Here is an 18733-nt window from a genome sequence, read left to right on the forward strand (position 1 = left end):
CCTCCTGTTACCTTCAAATTTACTAACATCTTTTATCCATGGGGTCAGTTTGTCCCCAACAATTTAAACTTCCAGAAACGGATTATAATTAAAATTGTTACCCAAGTTATGTCACATATTTTCTTTGTTTGTTGACTATTTAAATAGCCTTTATGCAGGACAGCATCTTTGTGCATTGTGCTCATCAGCAGGACTTTTTTTCCCTTTCTTGGGGCAATAGGAGATGACAGTGGCTCTGTCAGTAAAGGAAAACATTGAAGATGTTAGCTTCCCTACCGTCACAAGCAGCTCAAAGGGAAGCTCCAGCTTGTTATTTCTCACTGTCCCCAACATGGTAACCTTCCTTTTCAGCAGTTCTTTGCCCAGGGCGTATGATGTGAAAAAATTATCACATGTAATGTTATGACCATTCAGTCCTTCATCTATGTCCAGTACCACTCTCATGCCCTGATTTTTTTTTCAGGTGCTTCCCCATGGAATTTATAAGTGTAAACCTGCATATTCCGGGCATAGTTGGGCTGTGTATCACATGCTGCCCATATTTTGATACCGTATATGGCCGATATCACGAAATGCAACCAGACATTCATCCACAGTCACGTGGGGGCCTGGATTGTAAAGAAAGGGTAATCGCTGAACCCACTTGTCTCATACATCCCATATTGCTGCGAGTTTGTCACACTCTTGTCAGCCCTGCATTGACATGGGAGAAAACATGGAAAGTGTTTAGAGACATGGTGGCTGGAAATATTGCCCTTCCAGTGTCAGCAGCCCAAAGGTTTGCTGTTGCTTCGCCTTGACTTACACTCGCCTTTTGACTTTCACTCCTGCCAAAATTAGCAACCTAATGTAGGCTTGCAAGGGGGTCACATACAAGTGTTTCCAACTGTCCCTATACATATGCCTCCCCTATAAATTTGTCATGTCAAGCATATCCTTTTCAATTGATGGTGTTATGAAAAGCTCAAATGCTGATTTTATGTCTTGGACGTGGCTCACTGCATATCTGGTGGGACCTGGAACCATTAGCAGTACTAAGTCTACCCTGTTGTTCAAGTGGGGAGACGGACCATAATAACTTTCCATTTTTGGAAGGTAGTGTGTTTGCTAGTGGTTGAGAGACAAAAGGAGAGCCAACACTGAGCCAACAACCTCATAATCAGGGTCCTCCTCAACATCATCCTCTCTCTAAGACATTCTCCTCTATGCCACTTTCATGGTCAAAGAGATGTGACAACAACTCATTGACAGAAAACCTTTCCTTAGTAGTCATGTTCAGTTGAAAGAGCAGAAAGAGAGAGCACACAGAGCACCATGAAAAATGGCTTAGAAGGATGCTTGCAAACCTTTTATATGTTTGCTCCACCCTATGTTGTGTGAACTATAAATATCTTTGCAGAAACCATATTTTCTCACCCTCACAGCATGGGAAGCATCAAAGTTCCTGTGAGAATGAGTTTTCCCCTCCCCCATGTCATGTAAGCTATCAGTGGTTCTTGCACTACTGCAGATATGGTTATGTTAGCTTAGGGCCCTAAAGTCAGTTAAAACAGCCTGGGGTCAAATTGACCCAAAAGAACACTGATGCGTACAACGTGTGTACAGGACATTGAAAACATATCATCATGTTAATTTTATGTTCACCCAGTTGTCCCCATTAAATTAGGAAAAGTCATTAAATAGGAAGCTAAAAAATGATGTCAATCATTTATTTAAAGATGTTGAAAACTGAATGGGATCAAACTGACCCTAAAGATAATAGGATGGTTAACAATAAATGGGAGTTAATGTGCAAATGTTAATTCACCCATTAACCCTGAAGATCAGTGCACAGACCACTGGTCTCATAGTAACACAAACAAAAGGCTCACCTAGCTATTAGCTAGCGAATAGACAAAGAGAAAGATTTAAGAGAAACATTAATAACTTGGATACGAATAGATCTGCATTTATAATCACCCCAGCTGGTTTCCTGATGCGTTTAATCTGCAAAGAGAAGCTGTCCAACTCTAAAAAAGTCCCAAAGCTGAAGTCATTTGCAGCTTCTTGTTTGAATTTTCCTGTTCACACAGCAAGCACCATTTAAGGTGGAAAGGGAAAATTTGAACAAGAAGCCGGCGAAACAGAAGGTGACTTAAGGCATATAAAAATTGAACCTTGAGAGACGTTTTACGAGAAACTGTTCTACTGTTGGAAAAGTTTCCTGCCAGAGATGAGAGAAAAGCACTATAGCTGAGCTAAAGCTTCAGTTATTTAAAGTCAGTTATCATGAACTATTCTTACTGCATGATGTGTGCAGTGTTGAACAGCATGTCCCCTCTGATTTCCACTTTACACAAGCCAAAACTATCCCCTCTAGCATAATGGAGGTTATGTTGTACCATTAATAATAATAGTAGTCTATCAGGTCAAATTAATTCAGATGTTTGTGACAGATGGTCTTGTGATGTACAGAATGCCCAGTTAGTTTTAGTATGGGATTATAATGTCATCTTAAGCCATCACTGATTGCCTGCTAGAAAAAAGATAGCCCAAAGATTCTTTAGATTTAGAAGCTGATGCATTCCCTGGCTGCACTTACTGCGTTTGCTATCTTTAGCTTTTATCATTAAGACTTTCCTTTAACACTGAACTGTTTTTTTCATTGAAATTTATGACTGCAACCATACATACATTCGTGGGCTCCTGCTGGTGTGGGTTTCTCTCAAAATGCTACTAAAGTGCTACTAGTGCCTTTGTGTGGATCTTAATTATTTTTGAGAAAATTAAAGCTGATTAAATGCTTACCTACAGCTCTGGTATATCCTACAGTCAGACTGAAAACACATTAGGAAGTGTATTATTTATTATGTTAGACTATTAGCAAATTTCAGCAACCAAGCATGTTATGACTGATCAGCTGCGGATGGGGGTAAGAGGAAAACTGGGATTTATTTATCCAGACCTTTTCTTTACGACCCTACCTGCCACCACAGTACTGCAAATACCTTTTGCACACACAGAAGGGTTTTGTTGCTGCAGTTATAAGAAAACTGTTTCTTGTCTACCCACTTCAGAGCCTGCAATATTAGTGAAGATTGTGAATAATTAGGCTGAACTTGACTAAAATTTGAAACTTTTGTTCCCACTGTTTACTGCTGTCTGAATTATTGAAAGATGTATCAGGACAGCAGCTGTAGATTGCCTCAGTGGTTGCTGTTCCCAGCATGGCCCAGTGCCTACAGTTCTCAGTATGCTTTGCCATCACATAGACAGGCAGTACTGCCTTCAGTCCTGCTATACTCTTTCAGCATCTATCAGACCATGTTCTCGTTTTCTCTCTGCATGTATCCCTGCACCACTACCTCCAGCCATCTCTATCTGACTGTGTCTGGATGGATCTGTTGTTTTTACTCTCCTGATGAGGTCTATAAATGCTAGGAAAGCATTAAAGAAAAAAGCATTTTAAAAAGCATTCTACTATTCCTATATGGGACCGTTGTGTAGCTGTGAGGAGACAAAGTGCAGCTTCTAGGTACAGTTTTAGATTTAGGATTTACAAATTTAGGTTTAGGCTGTGAAAATATAGAGTACAGTGGAAAACCCATTTAAAGAGAACATTATGGTTGTGAGCCAGTACCCGTGATTGGTACAGGTACAATTTTTTTGGGGCTAAAGTTTCCTATATCTGATAATTAGATTTGAATTAGTGATGTAATTGATTAACCATTAACTGACAAAGAAACAATTGTTCGATCAGTACTATTTGTCAGATGTTCACTACATTTGATTTCATTTCCAATAGACAACATTTCCAGTTTGTCAACAGCCTACTGTAATAGGCAGGTTTATCATTCAGTGTTTTGGAACTGTGCATAAGAGCACAACAGGCAGTTGGTTCTACTTGACAGACCCTCTAAAAATTTTAGTGTAAAGCAGAAAATAGTGGTGTAAATAACCACTTTTTGAGAGGACGATTGCATAACTACAACAATGATCACAACTATTTCATCCATGTTCTCTGAGAGAAAGTGTGATGCATGCTGGGGTGAGGATATCACACATGCAAACTTGTGGTGGATTGAAACAGCTTTCAGGAAATACTGAGGAACATGGATCCAGAGTTAACCTCAGTTATGGCATTTATGTTTGTTTTAACTTGGTCTCGTACTGAGTGGTAAATATAACTTTAGAACTTAAGAATGTATAACGTTTGGTAGCCAGTCATTTAATATAATCATGAACATGAATGTGTGATCATACAGAAAACTTTACAATTATTTTATATACATGCTGATGCCTAGTCCCACCTGTCAGTACTGCACTTGATGATCTATACAAGCAACACCTTTTACAATCTCACTGTTTTAATACAGAATTCAGTTGATGTGAGTACTCATATGTGTGCGTATATCAAGTGTTTTACAGCATCTTTGAACACGACCTTGCCGATTCAAACCAAGAACTATCGGTTTTATTACTGATATGTTGCCGGGTTGCATTCATGTTTTTATGCTAATTATCTGTTATCAATCAAAGGAATTTGCAATTTGCACACACAGCCAAATGATGTGTTTTGTTGATTGTTGAATACATCCTTTTTAGAGAACAAACATAAATGTGGCATCCTAATGTGCACAAGTATGTTCTTTAGAAGATGGTCTGTTAACTGATTTTCATTTTGTAAATCAACAGATCATGTCATTTGACCAGGGGCATCCAAACTTGTGAATTCTTCTTTCGGCTGCTCCCTTTAGGGGTCGCCACAGCGGATCATCTGCCTCCATCTTGCCCTATCCACTGCCTGCTCTACTTTTACACCAACCATCTCCATGTCCACCTTCACTACATCCATAAACCTTCTCTGAGGTCTACCTCTTCTCCTTCTGCCCGGCAGCTCCATCTCCAACATTCTTTGACCAATATATCCACTATTCCTCCTCAACACACGTCCAAACCATCTCAACCTGGCCTCTCTGGCTTTATCTCCAAACTGCTCCACCTTCACTGTCCCTCTGATCTGCTCATTTCTAATCTTGTCCATCCTTGTCACTCCTAATGAAAATCTCAGCATCTTCATCTCCGCCTCCTCCAGCTCAGCCTCCTGTCTTTTAAGCCACAGTCTCCAAACCATACATCATAGCATGACGCACTACTGTCTTGTAAACCTTCCCTTTCACTCTTGCTGCTATCCTTCTGTCACACATCAGCCCTGACACCTGTCTCCACCCACTCCATCCTGCTTGCACCCTCTTCTTCACCTCTTTTCTACACTGTCCATTGCTCTGGATGGTTGACGTATATTTAAACAGGAGGGACAAGTTCAACTCCAGATGGTACTGCAACCAGAAAATGTCTTTGTTTCTCTCAGCCCTCTACTTGTCTTTTTTTTTTTTTGTCTTTGAAGCGGGATTTCAAAAGTGTGTATTCAAAAGTGTGGAAAGCCAATTTGCGAAAGTGTTCTCATGAGTGTTGTGTTTTGTGCTCTCTAGCTTTCCTTTCATCTGTTAAATCATTACATCTTTTGGATGTTCTGTGAACACATCATTAACCTCCACCCTCTGACACTCTATCACAGACTGGCGATGGAGTGAACGATGCTCCTGCTCTGAAGAAAGCTGAAATCGGCATCGCGATGGGCTCCGGGACGGCTGTGGCCAAGTCTGCCTCAGAGATGGTGCTGTCGGATGACAACTTCTCCACCATCGTGGCAGCCGTAGAGGAGGGCCGAGCCATCTACAACAACATGAAGCAGTTCATCCGCTACCTTATCTCCTCCAATGTGGGAGAGGTTGTCTGGTGCGTCACTTTGACTATACCTGATCATCCAGAACCAACTGAGACTGAGGTTTTTGATGATCTAGTGTCAGCTGAAATTCTGTTCAAGACAGCACATTTAACGTCTAATAAATCTAGTATAGAGCCTACATTACTGTCCTAAAGTATAGAATCATTCTTCTAAATAATATAAGACTAGTTTGATTGCTTTTCAGGGTTTGATTTGTCCCGCGAATCCTGTGCAGTTTTACAGGTGTCAAAAATTCATTTGAAGCTGTAAAACAAAGAAACTGTTAATGTATTCAGAACTATACATGGTTTTAAAAGGTTGGTTCTAAAAGGTTGATTCTAGTTACTCAATTACAATTTATTGATTACTTCTCTCAGACTGTAATAGGACTACTTATTTCCATTCACACCCACCTGCTCTCTCTCTCTTTGCAGCATCTTTCTGACTGCGATTCTGGGGCTTCCTGAAGCTCTGATCCCAGTACAGTTGCTGTGGGTGAACCTCGTCACAGACGGTCTCCCTGCCACTGCTCTGGGCTTCAACCCTCCAGACCTGGATATCATGGACAAACCACCTCGCAACCCCAAAGAGCCACTCATCTCTGGCTGGCTCTTCTTCAGATACCTCGCCATCGGAGGTGAGCAAGCCCAAACAGCACTGAACAGTGTCTTGTACTGTGCTATTGTAGAACATTCTAGACAGTAATGTGGCTACAGTCAAATGCTGTTTAGGTTAGCTCAGAGTGGCGCAACCGTCTAAGCCTTGACGCTTTCATCAGGAGATTGTGAGTTCGATCCCTGGTGATGCTACAGCAATCCGTAGCCGGGAGTCCAAGGGAGCAAAATTGGCCTTGCTCTCTCTGGGTGGGTAGCCTGTGCTAGCCTCCACCCTTCTAATGTTGATGGCATCTTGAAACTGGGGGAGTCCTAACTAGTGGGTGGAATTGTAAACGATTAAATTGAGGACAAAAATCAGGTAAAAATATATATATATATATATTGTTTAGGAGTAGATTCTAGATTTCATGGTTTCCCAGAACAGAAATGATAATTATTTCAGCCTGATCATGACATAAAGTACATGTCTGTTTCTATTTTGAATTGTTTTTCCCCATGATAATTTATTGATAAATGATAATACTGTGTCATGAATGTCATTTTAACTTTAAACGCCCTTATCTGATTAGTGATATGAGTTTTTTGTCCATAAGCCTCTTACTGTTGGTGTTTGTTCCATTTTCTTTAGGATATGTGGGATTAGGCACAGTTAGTGCTGCCACCTGGTGGTACCTGTTTGATGAGCAGGGTCCTCAGGTGTCTTTCTACCAGCTGGTGAGTAGAAAAAAAATACATAATTTAGCTTTAGGAAACAGGTGGTTATAGTAGCTTAAGCCCATAATCCAAGTAGAAGTATTGGTTACACTTTAGTTTAATGAAAATATACTGTGGATTTACTAAGGTCTTGTTCTTTGTTCAGTAAAGCTAAAGTTACATTTATCTAAATGGTTCATTGTTCGTTAAGCTTTATTCATTATGACATGTATTAGTGCATAACTGGAGGTCTAGCATGTGAGAATCACTAATCATTACATTATTAGTGGCAGTAATGCACAATTAATACTTAAAAACGTAGTTATGCACATTAAAAGCACGAAGTAATCACCTAAATTGTCTTATTAGTGAGTAATGGGCAACATTATTCCTATAGGTTTTAAAGTGTCCAGTGAAGTTTGTTCCTTATTCTGAAGTGGAAGTAATTAGAGGCTAATAAATGGGTAAATCAGTTCACAGTAAAGATATTTTCTTGTTTTTTGGTATGCACAACAAAAAAAGTATTTTTTCTTGTATGGACGAGTTTTCAGTGGTGTCAATCAAAATATAATTTGAATGGGTAAAAGGCTGAATACTATGAGGACTAAATGGGCGCAGTATCCCACAGAAACACTCCAGAGTCTTGTAAACAGCCCTTCCAGAATAGTTTGTTACAGCCTCAAAGTGGGCCAACTCCATATTAATGCCGACAGTTTTGGAATGTGATGTCCAATAAGCTCGTTTGGGTGTGATGGTCAGGTGTCCACATACTTTTGGTAATATAAAGTAGATTGCTTTCCTCCAATCTGTTCATTCTGAGCAGAACCAGTTTTTTCATTATATTTCCATTATTGCATTCCAGCCCTGACACAACAACTAAATGAAAGCCAGTTGATTTTTGAGCCAGTAGTTATGTTTGTATTTATAAGGACATGCAGGCTATGGATTTTAATTATGTGAATCAGCAAATAAGTTTCAGTTTAATTTATTAAAGATTGACAAGGCAGGGTGCAACAGCATAAAAACATAGTTCTTAAACTGAAGTGTGGAGGGCATTACAGTGATCAACATCGTTGGCATCTGATAGCTGATGTAACAGATCTGGCTGTTGGCGCTTTCCTCCGAGCACGTTCGGCTATCCAGTGACATTGCGTGAGCGGCAGTTCGAAAAGATGCAGTGGCTGGTTCCACGGGTCTCGGAGGAAGACTGGTGTGATTGGGAGGGTCCTAACTAGCAGGTGGAATTGGAAACGACTAAATTGGGGAAAAATTTGGTAAAAATCCAAAAAACTAAAAAAAAAAAAAAAAGCAAAGCCATGCTAAATAGTTAACTGTTTTTTCTCATCATGACATAAATAATGTGATAAAAACAAACAACAAATAAAACATCATATGAGAGAGTATATATGACACATACATCTTGTAAAATAACACTATAGCAGTGTTAAATGCAGAATATTTTGCCTTAGATGTCATTATATGTCAAGTACCATAGTGGTACTAACGCTACTTTCCACCAACAGGTTCCTGAATTCATGTAAATCAGTCTAGTTTAGGATGGTTTTTGTTGGTGATGGTGTAAAATTGTGCTCACACCGCTCTGCCATTTGTTGCTGTACAGAGGCACTTCATGCAGTGTACGGATGAGAACCCCATGTTCCAGGGTATCGACTGTGAGGTGTTTGAGTCCCGCTATCCCACCACTATGGCCCTCTCTGTTCTCGTTACCATAGAGATGTTTAACGCACTCAACAGGTGGGTAATATTTTTATGGAGATGACACAGACTCCTATAGTAAAATGTTATTGTGAGGAGTTTTTAGGCAAAATGTAAATTGGCTTATTGCTTTTATGAAATAACATAACCTATAATAAAACACATACAAGCCCATTTCCAAAAAAAGTTGGGGCTCTGTGCAAAATATGAATGAAAACAGAATACAGTGATGTACCAATCATTTAAACCCTATATGTAATTGAAAATAGTACAAAAAAAGATATCAAAATGTTGAAACTTCTTTTCTTTTTTTTTGCAAATAAATGCTGATTTTGAATTTGATGCCAGCAACACATTTCAAAAAAGTTGGGACGTGGCAGCAAACGACTGGGAAAGTTCTGTAAAACTTTCAAATACTTTGCAAAAAAAAACCTGATGGAACATCTATCAACTAATTAGGTTCATTGGCAACAGTGTGAATCATGGCAATCCATGATTGGATATAAAAAGAGCTTTTCTCAGCATTCAGAAGATAGGGAATAGCTCAACACTCTGTAAAAGACTGTGCAATTATGCAGTAAGTCACAGGGCTCAGGAACACTTCTGAAAACCGCTGTCTGTAAACACAGCACGTCGCTGCGTCCACAAATGCAGGATCCAGAAACACAGCCACTTTCTCTGGGCCCAAGTTCATTTAAGATGGACAGAGGTATTATTTCAGGAATGTCAGATCACGTTCTGCATGTATTACAGCAGCATGGATCCATAGTGAAAGAGTCTGAGTGCTAAACTGACTTGCCTGCAGTCCAGACCTGTCACGGATTTAAAATATTTGGCGCATTTGCTGTGAAAATGCAACAAAGTAGTCCCTGAACCGTTGAGCAGACGAAACCCTATTTTAAGCAAGAATAAGAAAACATTTCACTTTCAAAACTACAGCAATTGCTTTCCTCAGTTCTCAAGCGCTTAGTGTTGTTAAACGAAGAGGTAATGCAGCACAGTTGTTAACATGCTTTTTTAAATGTATTGTTGGCATTAAATTCAAAATGAGCATATATTTTTCAAAAAACAATAATTATACATATATATGTGTTCACCCTTATATGTTTAATGTTTTTGTGTCAGTCTCTCAGAGAACCAGTCTCTGTTGAGGATGCCTCCATGGGTTAATATCTGGCTTTTGGGAGCAATCATTCTGTCCCTGTCTCTACATTTTCTCATACTGTACGTGGAGCCCCTACCAGTAAGTGCCAGTCAACACAGACACACACATTCATTCTTTCTGTCTCTCTTTTCCACTTGTTTGAAGAATACTGTATTCCTACATACTTTGTGCCACAAGCCAAAGAACTTTCACCAGCCACTGTATAAAATCCAGATATATCCACACATATATTCTTGGTATGACTAGAGTTGTTTAGCATACCTTAGAGGCCTAAAGGATCTACCTGTATCACAGGCAGTGCAGTAAACTTTACTGGTTTGAAATGAAATGGTGCCTTAAATGAAGCTCCTAGATCATACAGAAAAAATCAAAACAAAGATCACGTGAATCACAGAAACTCTGCAAATTTATTTTAAAAAAATCAGAAAAAAGCTCAGTCATTTGAACATGGATGTGTTAATATGAGTCCTGCTTCAAACATTTTCATTGCATATATCTTTATTTATACAGATGTAGATGTACTAAAAGCGCACACAGTGGACTGTGATATAGATTTTACGATGTTTGCTGTTCTGCTGTTATTTGGCCTCTAAAATAATTTCTCCTGTTCTTACCTAATTTTTCTCTCAGCTGATCTTTCAAGTGACCCCTCTACGCTGGTCCCAGTGGATAGTTGTCCTCAAAATCTCCATTCCAGTCATCCTCTTGGACGAAGCTCTCAAATACATCTCCCGGCATCATTTAGAAGGTACAGGGCCTCTGTCTTACCACTGCATCCTTCCCACTGCATGTGTAATGACTAGGGCTGTAATGATTTAAATTGCAATTATGGTATATAAATGATGCACCAGGCCTATTTTTTGACCACTTTTTAGGCTTCAGGCTTGATCACTGAATGTAATGTGTGAGCCAGTTAGTTGAGGTTCTGTTGTCATGCACGCATCATGTGGGTTTTGAGTCACTGCAGATTGTTCTAATTCAGGGGTGCACAACTCCAGTCCTAGAGGGCCGGTGTCCAACACAGCTTGTTGATTTACCTGCTCCAGCACACCTGACTACACTTATCCGTTAACTGCCAGGTTAAGTGGGTGTTTTTGAGCTGGGAAACCTCCAAACTATGCTGGCCCTCCAGGACCGGAGTTGTGCACCCCTGTTCTAATTCATCCTCAGGCAGATCACAAGTGCCATTTCAGGAAAAAAGCATCAAGTAAAAAAAATTCCAGTTCTTGCTATATAAAAACTGCAGTCTTTCAAATGCACCTCTTGTTTGTGTGCATATTTTTGTCACTTATGTCAATGACTGATCCTTTTATGCTTTCAGTACAAATGAGGTTGGACAAGCTTTGCAGAAAACTGACAACAATCCCATTTAACCTAATGAAACAAGGTAGCACAAAGCCCAGGTTTAGATTTTAAAAGTTCAGTTCAAATAACATGCATTTTGTATGCGTGAAAGTTCACAATGTAACTAAGTCATTGCATAGTTAGTATACTAACATTAGCATGGTGGCAAGTTCATAAATATTTACAACATGCCTTCTAATGATTAGCTACCACAATGTAGCTCAGCTTGGTTTTGTAGCATATTAAACTTAGTAATGAGTGTAAACTCCAGCCCAAACTCATTAGGTTAAATAGGTGACTGCATTCTGAAAAACTTGTCCAACAACAGTTGAAATGAGCCACAATTACACCATACTTTCAACTATTTTCATCTCTGGGATGGAGAAAAACTCAGGCGATTATAGGTTATTATTTTAGTTTCTCAGGATTTTCTCATTCAAAAGGCATTCAAAGCTATAATACCCCTTATAAAATGTTTGCTCAGTCCTGGTCCAGGAGATCTACCATCCTGGAGAGTTCAGATCCAGCACACTTTAATATTCAGATGCCCCTGAAAGCATTCATTCCTTAGATCAGGTGTGTTGGATTAATGTCTGAGTTAACCTCTGCAATGTGGTAGAGCTCCAGGCAACCCCTACATTGGAATGGGTGAAACTAAACTGCTGTAGGATATTTCTAAAGGAGTTTGTTGTTGTGACATACAGAAACAAGTTCAGCACATCAGTTGGTTTTGACTAATCATTGCAGCCCTAGTGCTAACTCTCCTGCTGTCTCTTACCCACTCAGCTGTTTTTTGTATCTTTCTTCTCTCTTTTTTCTTGCTGCAGTGTAACTCTGTCCTCCCATCTTTGTGAAAAGGTATTCCTCTCCCTTGCTTTTCTCCTACGCCTGCTCTCTTTCTTTCTTTCTCTCGGTCTCTCTCACTCACATGGTGTATTCTTGTGGATATTGATCTGGTCTTTTTCTTCTTTCATTCTATAGGCGAAGAGGAGGAGAGGTATATGAAGAGTCGGCAGCTGAAATTCTAGTACAACTCTCGCTTCAGCACATGCACACGCGCACACACACACTCACACACGGATACAGATACGCACACACACGCGGATACAGATACGCACACACAAGGATACAGATGCGCACACACACTCAAGCAAGCTCCCCTTCCCCTCTTGCCTTTATGTTTCAGGCACCTCAGAATCCTATTTGCTTCTTTAAAATAAATTCCCTGCATGTTCAGCCACCACTAGAAATGAGCAGGGCTTGTTAGCGTGTGTGTGTGTGTGTGTGCGTGTTGTTATGTGTCAGCACAAGCACGACACGGTCACGCAACATTGCGTGACAAGCAGCTAAAGTTATTTAGGGATTCTTGTTGCTTCTTTTTATACGGCTTCTTGGCTTCCACTCGTGCTGTAGATACTAGTGCAATAACTGGAGCTTGGGGAGCAGGGAGGGGAGAGGCCACAGTCAAAGTTTAAGGTCATGATGTTGGGTTTTATGTTGGGAATCAAGGCCTTTGGAGGACATTAAGGCCACAAATAGACAGCTTGTTCAGTCCTGAAGAGAGCCATGGGAGATGGAGGAAGAGGATGGAGACACCATCTGGACATCTCACTGTGTGGCGTGTGAATGTGTTTGCATGTGTCTATGTGACTGTGAGCAAGAACAGACTGCCTGACCAAGGAGGCACTTGTGGTCTCACTTGTTCATTCTTGACTCTCTCGCTCACTCTCGCATGCTTCATCTTCCTTTATCATCTCATCAGATTCCCAAAATTCACCTGTTCATGCACACAAATGTTCTTTTGTAGCTGTTGTTGAGAGATAGCTGGCCAGTACAAGGGGTGGGCAGTAGCTTAGTGGTAGAAGAGGTAAGTCAAATCCAAGAACAAACTGGGTATACCTGGTTGTGCCCTTGGGCGAGGGTCTTAACCATCCTCCACTGCCCCTGACAATGCTTACTGATCCTACAAATTCCCCTTGTAGAATCGATAAAGTACAAAGCTTAACAACTTTTTGTCAAAAAGTTCCAATCAATGTAATGAAAAAACTGTTCCACACAGCTCCGTTTTAGTCAGAAAACCTACATTTAGGTGGGTATGCATGTGCCAGATAACACTAGGGGCTCCCGAGTGGTGCAACCATCTGGTGGTGGTCACCAATCTTCTTAACAGGTCTGGTGTGGTTGCAGGTTTTCATTCCAACCAAGCATAAACACACCTCATATAACTAATCAGTTTATTGGAGTGGAATCAGATGTGCTTCTCCTTGGTTAGAATGCAACCCTTTAGCCACATCAGCCCTTTATTAGATAAGATTGGAGACCATAGTCTAAGCATTGGCACTGTTGACAGGAGATCACAAGTTCCATCTCCAATGATGCCACAACCATGAGAGCATAATTGGCCCTCTTTCTATGTATGTATAGGGTGGTTCTTCCTCTCCTTCCGATATTCAGCACCAACACCGGCATCTTAGCCTTCTCCTCCAAGTGTGTTGAGCTGTCTGATGATTAGCTGCAACTGGCTTCCTGTGATTGGGTGGAAGCATGTGCCAGCCTTCACTCTGCACTCTTGAGAGTTAGTAGAAAGCTAGTGGGTGGAACTGGACATTGCACATAAAATGGGAGTATGCCCATATATGGCAAGTACACAGAGGAAAGTGTCAGCACATGCCAAAGAGCAGAGTAACATGCTGCATATCCTGGTAATATAGTTTACTTAGTCAGTCAGCAAGGTTAAAACAATGGAATCTAATGATCTTTGGCTGAAACTGTCAATCAAAGTTTTCATTACAAGACTACAAAAAGTACAACCCATCTAATAGTGTGATTTTTCACAAGTATATTTGGAATCAGTAACGCACTCTAAATTTAGGTATTTTGACATTTATATGTTACGTTGTCTTATTCAGTTGAGTTTTTTTTTTTTTTTTTTTTTTACCAATATTTTGTAAAGCTTGTACAACCTCACAACAGTTGCTACGAAAGAACATGGAGGATGGCTAGGTCAGTAGTCCAGATACCACATAAAGATGCTCTACTTAGTTGTTAGGTGGCGCTAACAAGCAGCATCAGGGTCTTTAAAAATCTGAAGATGAGACGGAGGCCGATGAGGTTCATGAGGACTGTGTAGGCAGAAGCTGTTGATAAAGTTTATACACAAGTTCCCCATATTGCATGTTACCAAGGAGTAACCTAACCAAATTGGAGACTACTAAGCACAATTTGGCATCATTTCATTTGCATAATGCAGCTTGGTGGCTATTCCAGTTGAACATGCTTTAAAGGCGTAGCCCAAATAAATATGCTCATAGGAATAATGAATGAAAACTAGTTAGCAGTTAGCATGTATTAATTTGCGTGGTGCTACCTGGGGGCTATTGGTGTTCATTGTTAGCATTTCTGACTCGACTTTTTTTAATGGAATGGTCAAACTAGCCAAGAGCTCACAGAGGAGTGCAGTTTGAGCTGATTCAGTACCAGCGTCTAGCAGCATTAGCACGGCCCTTTGGTTGATAAATGTGAATTGCTCTGCTGTCCTTTCCGCTTTCATGGCGTTGGTCTCTGCTCTGACTCTGGAGATGTAGTCTGTCAGCGCCTCTAACGGGCTTCCCCTCTTTCTCTCCTTTCACATTGTACTAATTTTACAGGAACACTAGTCAACAGGAGCTGCTAGCATTCCCAACACGGAGCAGTTTAAGAATTCAGTTTACTCAGATATTTATAAGGAGCAGTTTTACGGATGATTGACGGATGATTTAGTGAGAGGAAGGGGAAGAAGAGGAAGTCTGTGAATCTTGCTAATTAAGACAGCTCCAAGCATAAGCGTACTTAGCAAGCAATCTTAGTAGGAGTTTTGATGCTTAATGTTACCTGAAGCCATTTATGTTAAGACCGTCTACTCATGCCTATGCGAGCACACACATATTTACTCCACACACCCAGTAAAGGAATCTTACATGAATGTACCTTCACATATTTCTCCTTCTTTAACCATTTGTGAACGCGCTCTCTGGCCCGCAGCTCGAGCCGATCCCCTTTTTGTTTACGTATTTTAATCGTGCGACCGTTTTCTCTCCTCATGTTTCCTTCGCTTTCATTTCCATCTCGAGTTCCACTCACCCGGGTCATTTCATAGTCGCTGAATGTCGTCTCCAGGACTTGAAAAAGCAGCGGAACATTTAAGCGGACCAACATACGACACCGCTTTAAATGTCGAGGGGCTTGTCACCACCAGTGCTTTGGCAATCTTGATTAACTCGGCTACTCGTTGTTTATTTTTTTCAAAGAAATAATAGTAGTAATAATAATGTGTTTGACTGAACGAACCCAGGCGGTTTAGGTTGTCCGTTTTGCTGTGAGGAAGGGTTTTATACGTCCTCACTGTCTGTTGATATGGGCCAGTGCGTGTAGAGAATTAGCATACGAGCTAATTCCGTTGCCTGTGTGCCACTATGAACTTTGCTAACTTTGGGAGATGTTGTCTAATATCTGTCCTGTCTCTGTCCGGTTCTGAAGCACTTATATTTTGTGGCAGATGTTCTATGTGAGATGTGCAGCCTACAGCGTGTTGGCGGCCGTTTTTCTTATGTCAATAACGGTCAGTGTCGTCCGACAGTTCAGTAATTTCAGCGTAACGTTACTCTGTGCACTGTCAGTGATCATTGAGCACATTTGCTCTGGCTTGAATTGAGAGATTGAGAGACCATGTAACTCTAAACCGAACGCACTGACATAAGGCAATAACCAGGCCTCCTTCCATCATCGTGGCTACAGAAACCACTGGCAGTCCAAGCAACAGAAAATGTGGGCTCGTACAGCCTTGCTAATTACTACTGATCTTGAAAATCTGTACAGGAAAAAAATAAGATTGCATGGAACCTTGTTACTGTAATTAATAACCTATACAGTATATAATATTTAATTTTAAAAAAAATATTAACTCACTTAAAATGAAACCTATTTACCAACAGCTAAAGAACTGAGTCAGAGTTTGTTTTCCTGCCCAAGGACGTTGCATCAGAGGATTTTGTTCGGTTTGTGGAAATAGCAGAGGGTGCTTATTAATTGTTACTGTTTATTTTTAAAGGTTGTTGGTTTTTTGTGTCTTTTACTTAAGTTTTGGGGTTGAAAAGTTGTAAAATAAAGATAAGAATCATGCTAATAATATTTGAGGATTTTTTTTACAGTAATTGTAATTTGGTTTAAGAATATCTATCTGAGAATTTTGTTTGTTTTCCCAGATGAGTTCAGCCCCTATTCACTTCCTCTAGTGTGTACATGTTGGGGAAAGTCAACGATGCAGGGATTTTCGTTTTAAAATGGTACACCATCTTGTAAATATAAGCTATACCTTCCACCTGAGATAGACTTAACAAAGGAACCACGTATAACTCTCTTAAATAAGGTGTGTTACGAAACGTTGAAGCCAACATGGATTTTCTTTTGTCCCTTAGCCGAAGTGGCGAGGCAAAGTAAGTAGGGGCTGATTCGGGATTGGATTGCAGTTTACACAGCAATGTCCAGTGATGAATGCCTAGTAATGAAGTTTTTTCATGTCTGTACATTTTGAAGGGCTTGGGGTGGGTACAGAGGCTCCAGAGGCGCACGACTGTAATTGTGTATTAGTTTGCGTGTTTGTGAGGAGTTTACATCTTAATATATTTATTAATATTTTAGTCATTCGTGGATTAATTATTCATTTATCTGATTTCTCCGCTGTAGACAGTGGCATGGTTGTTCTCTTGGTATCTCCTGGGCATCAGGGAAAAAAAATAAACCATCCAGAGCAGGTTCATATTTATGGACCTGTACCTACTGCATGCACAATTTCTGTCGAGCAGCGTCTGGAGCCTTGTATCCACTACTGAGAATGGAATCTCTGCATTGCCTTGGTAATATTAATTGTGGATACATAATTTTATATATATGAAAAAAACATGGAAATAAAGATTATTTATCTTGTTATTTATTCAAGGTGTCTGTTTTTTATCTGTTGGTGGTCACCTCAGTGTGGAGGGCTGCTGTGAAGCCTGTAGATGTAGCAATAACCGACTTATTTCAGTTGTAATGGGCAGTAATGACCAGCAGATGGTGCAATAGTACCGTTAAAGCTTTAAGCTCCACTCAACACAAGCATATGAGTCACTGTGGCTGATAACTGCTCAGCGTTTACTGAGCTTAGCACACAGATACTGACCTTATACAGACACTGTGTGTTTTCCTATCTTTAAATATGCTGTAATAGACAGAAGGTGAAAGAGATTAACTGAAAAACGAAAGGAAATATATCACTAAGCTGAGGTTTACTCTGTCTCCAGCATAACCGACCACTCAGTTTAGTTGAAAATGACCTTTTATAGTGAAATAGTGATACTTTTTTGCTCCCACAACCAGGGAAATTCCACCTCCGCATTTAACCCATCCGTGAAGTGAAACACCACATACGCACTAGTGAACACACACACTAGGGGGCAGTGAGCACACACTTGCCCGGAGCGGTGGGCAGCCCTATCCACGGCGCCCGGGGAGTAGTTGGGGGTTAGGTGTCTTGCTCAAGGACACCTCAGTCATGGACTGTCGGCCCTGGGGATCGAACCAGCAACCTTCCAGTCACAGGGCTAGATCCCTAACCTCCAGCCCACGACTGTCCCAAATGCTGCCTTTAATACTGAAAACACTTTCCATGCAGCTATTACTTAGCTAGAACATCAATAAATCTACATTTGAGAGTACTTTCAATCGAGTACTTTGATTGGGCAAGAGGCGTTCTAATCATTCCAAACATGTTCTATCACTTACGTGGTTTAACTGGTAGTCTGTATCGCCCCACCCCCACTTTTTTAAGCAGCAGCAGTAGCTGTGATGTCATTTACTCCAACGTGACCTTGAATATTCGACAGGTTTTTGTGCAAATATGTTTGTAATATGGGCGATGTCATCCAACAAAAAATGCTTTGCCACAAATGGCTTGCTGTGTGGTGACTAGCCTGGAGTCAGTGTAATGATACCAGTACGGTCAAAACAGTGGGCCTCATTCACCAACTGTTCTCAAGAAGAACGTTTTTAAGGTCCACTTACACAGTTTTTATGAAGATGTTCTTAGGTTAGAACAGAATCTGCCCACACTCAAGAGCACAAAGGTGTGAACAAGTCCATGGTTTAAGAACACGTCATGAATTTGACGTAGACGTTTTCTTAGCACCTTTCTCAAGAACACATTCAAGAATAAAATTAGGAAGATATTGGTGAATGAGCCCCATTATAATAGCAATGGTAATAATATATAGCCCAATAAATAAAACAGATATATAGACAACAAAAAAGAAAAACTACGGTACAGATATTAAACAGTCTTCTAAGCATCTTATTTAATTTTTTAAAGAACAGTTTTTGCCAAATGGGAAAGCCTAGTGCATATTTTATGGTGCCTAA

The 18733-nt window shown here is 40.4% G+C and overlaps 1 protein-coding gene across 2 annotated transcripts in view; it reads left to right on the plus strand.

The window, feature by feature from the left end:
- Positions 1-17270, plus strand: part of atp2a3 (ATPase sarcoplasmic/endoplasmic reticulum Ca2+ transporting 3) — a 129316-nt gene extending 112046 nt beyond the window's left edge. Inside the window, exons 15-22 of one of the 2 annotated variants that reach the window (XM_017701729.2) lie at positions 5558-5778; positions 6202-6404; positions 7013-7098; positions 8699-8832; positions 9919-10036; positions 10589-10706; positions 12130-12160; positions 12284-17270. In XM_017701729.2, coding sequence (XP_017557218.1) covers positions 5558-5778; positions 6202-6404; positions 7013-7098; positions 8699-8832; positions 9919-10036; positions 10589-10706; positions 12130-12134 — 885 coding nt within the window. In that variant the 3' untranslated portion in view covers positions 12135-12160; positions 12284-17270. The remainder of the gene's footprint in view (positions 1-5557; positions 5779-6201; positions 6405-7012; positions 7099-8698; positions 8833-9918; positions 10037-10588; positions 10707-12129; positions 12161-12283) is intronic. The other variant, XM_017701728.2, reaches the window with a different exon arrangement.
- The last annotated feature ends 1463 nt before the right edge of the window (positions 17271-18733 follow it).

This window comes from Pygocentrus nattereri, chromosome 23 (assembly GCF_015220715.1).
Source record: "Pygocentrus nattereri isolate fPygNat1 chromosome 23, fPygNat1.pri, whole genome shotgun sequence".
Classification (NCBI taxonomy): domain Eukaryota; kingdom Metazoa; phylum Chordata; class Actinopteri; order Characiformes; family Serrasalmidae; genus Pygocentrus; species Pygocentrus nattereri.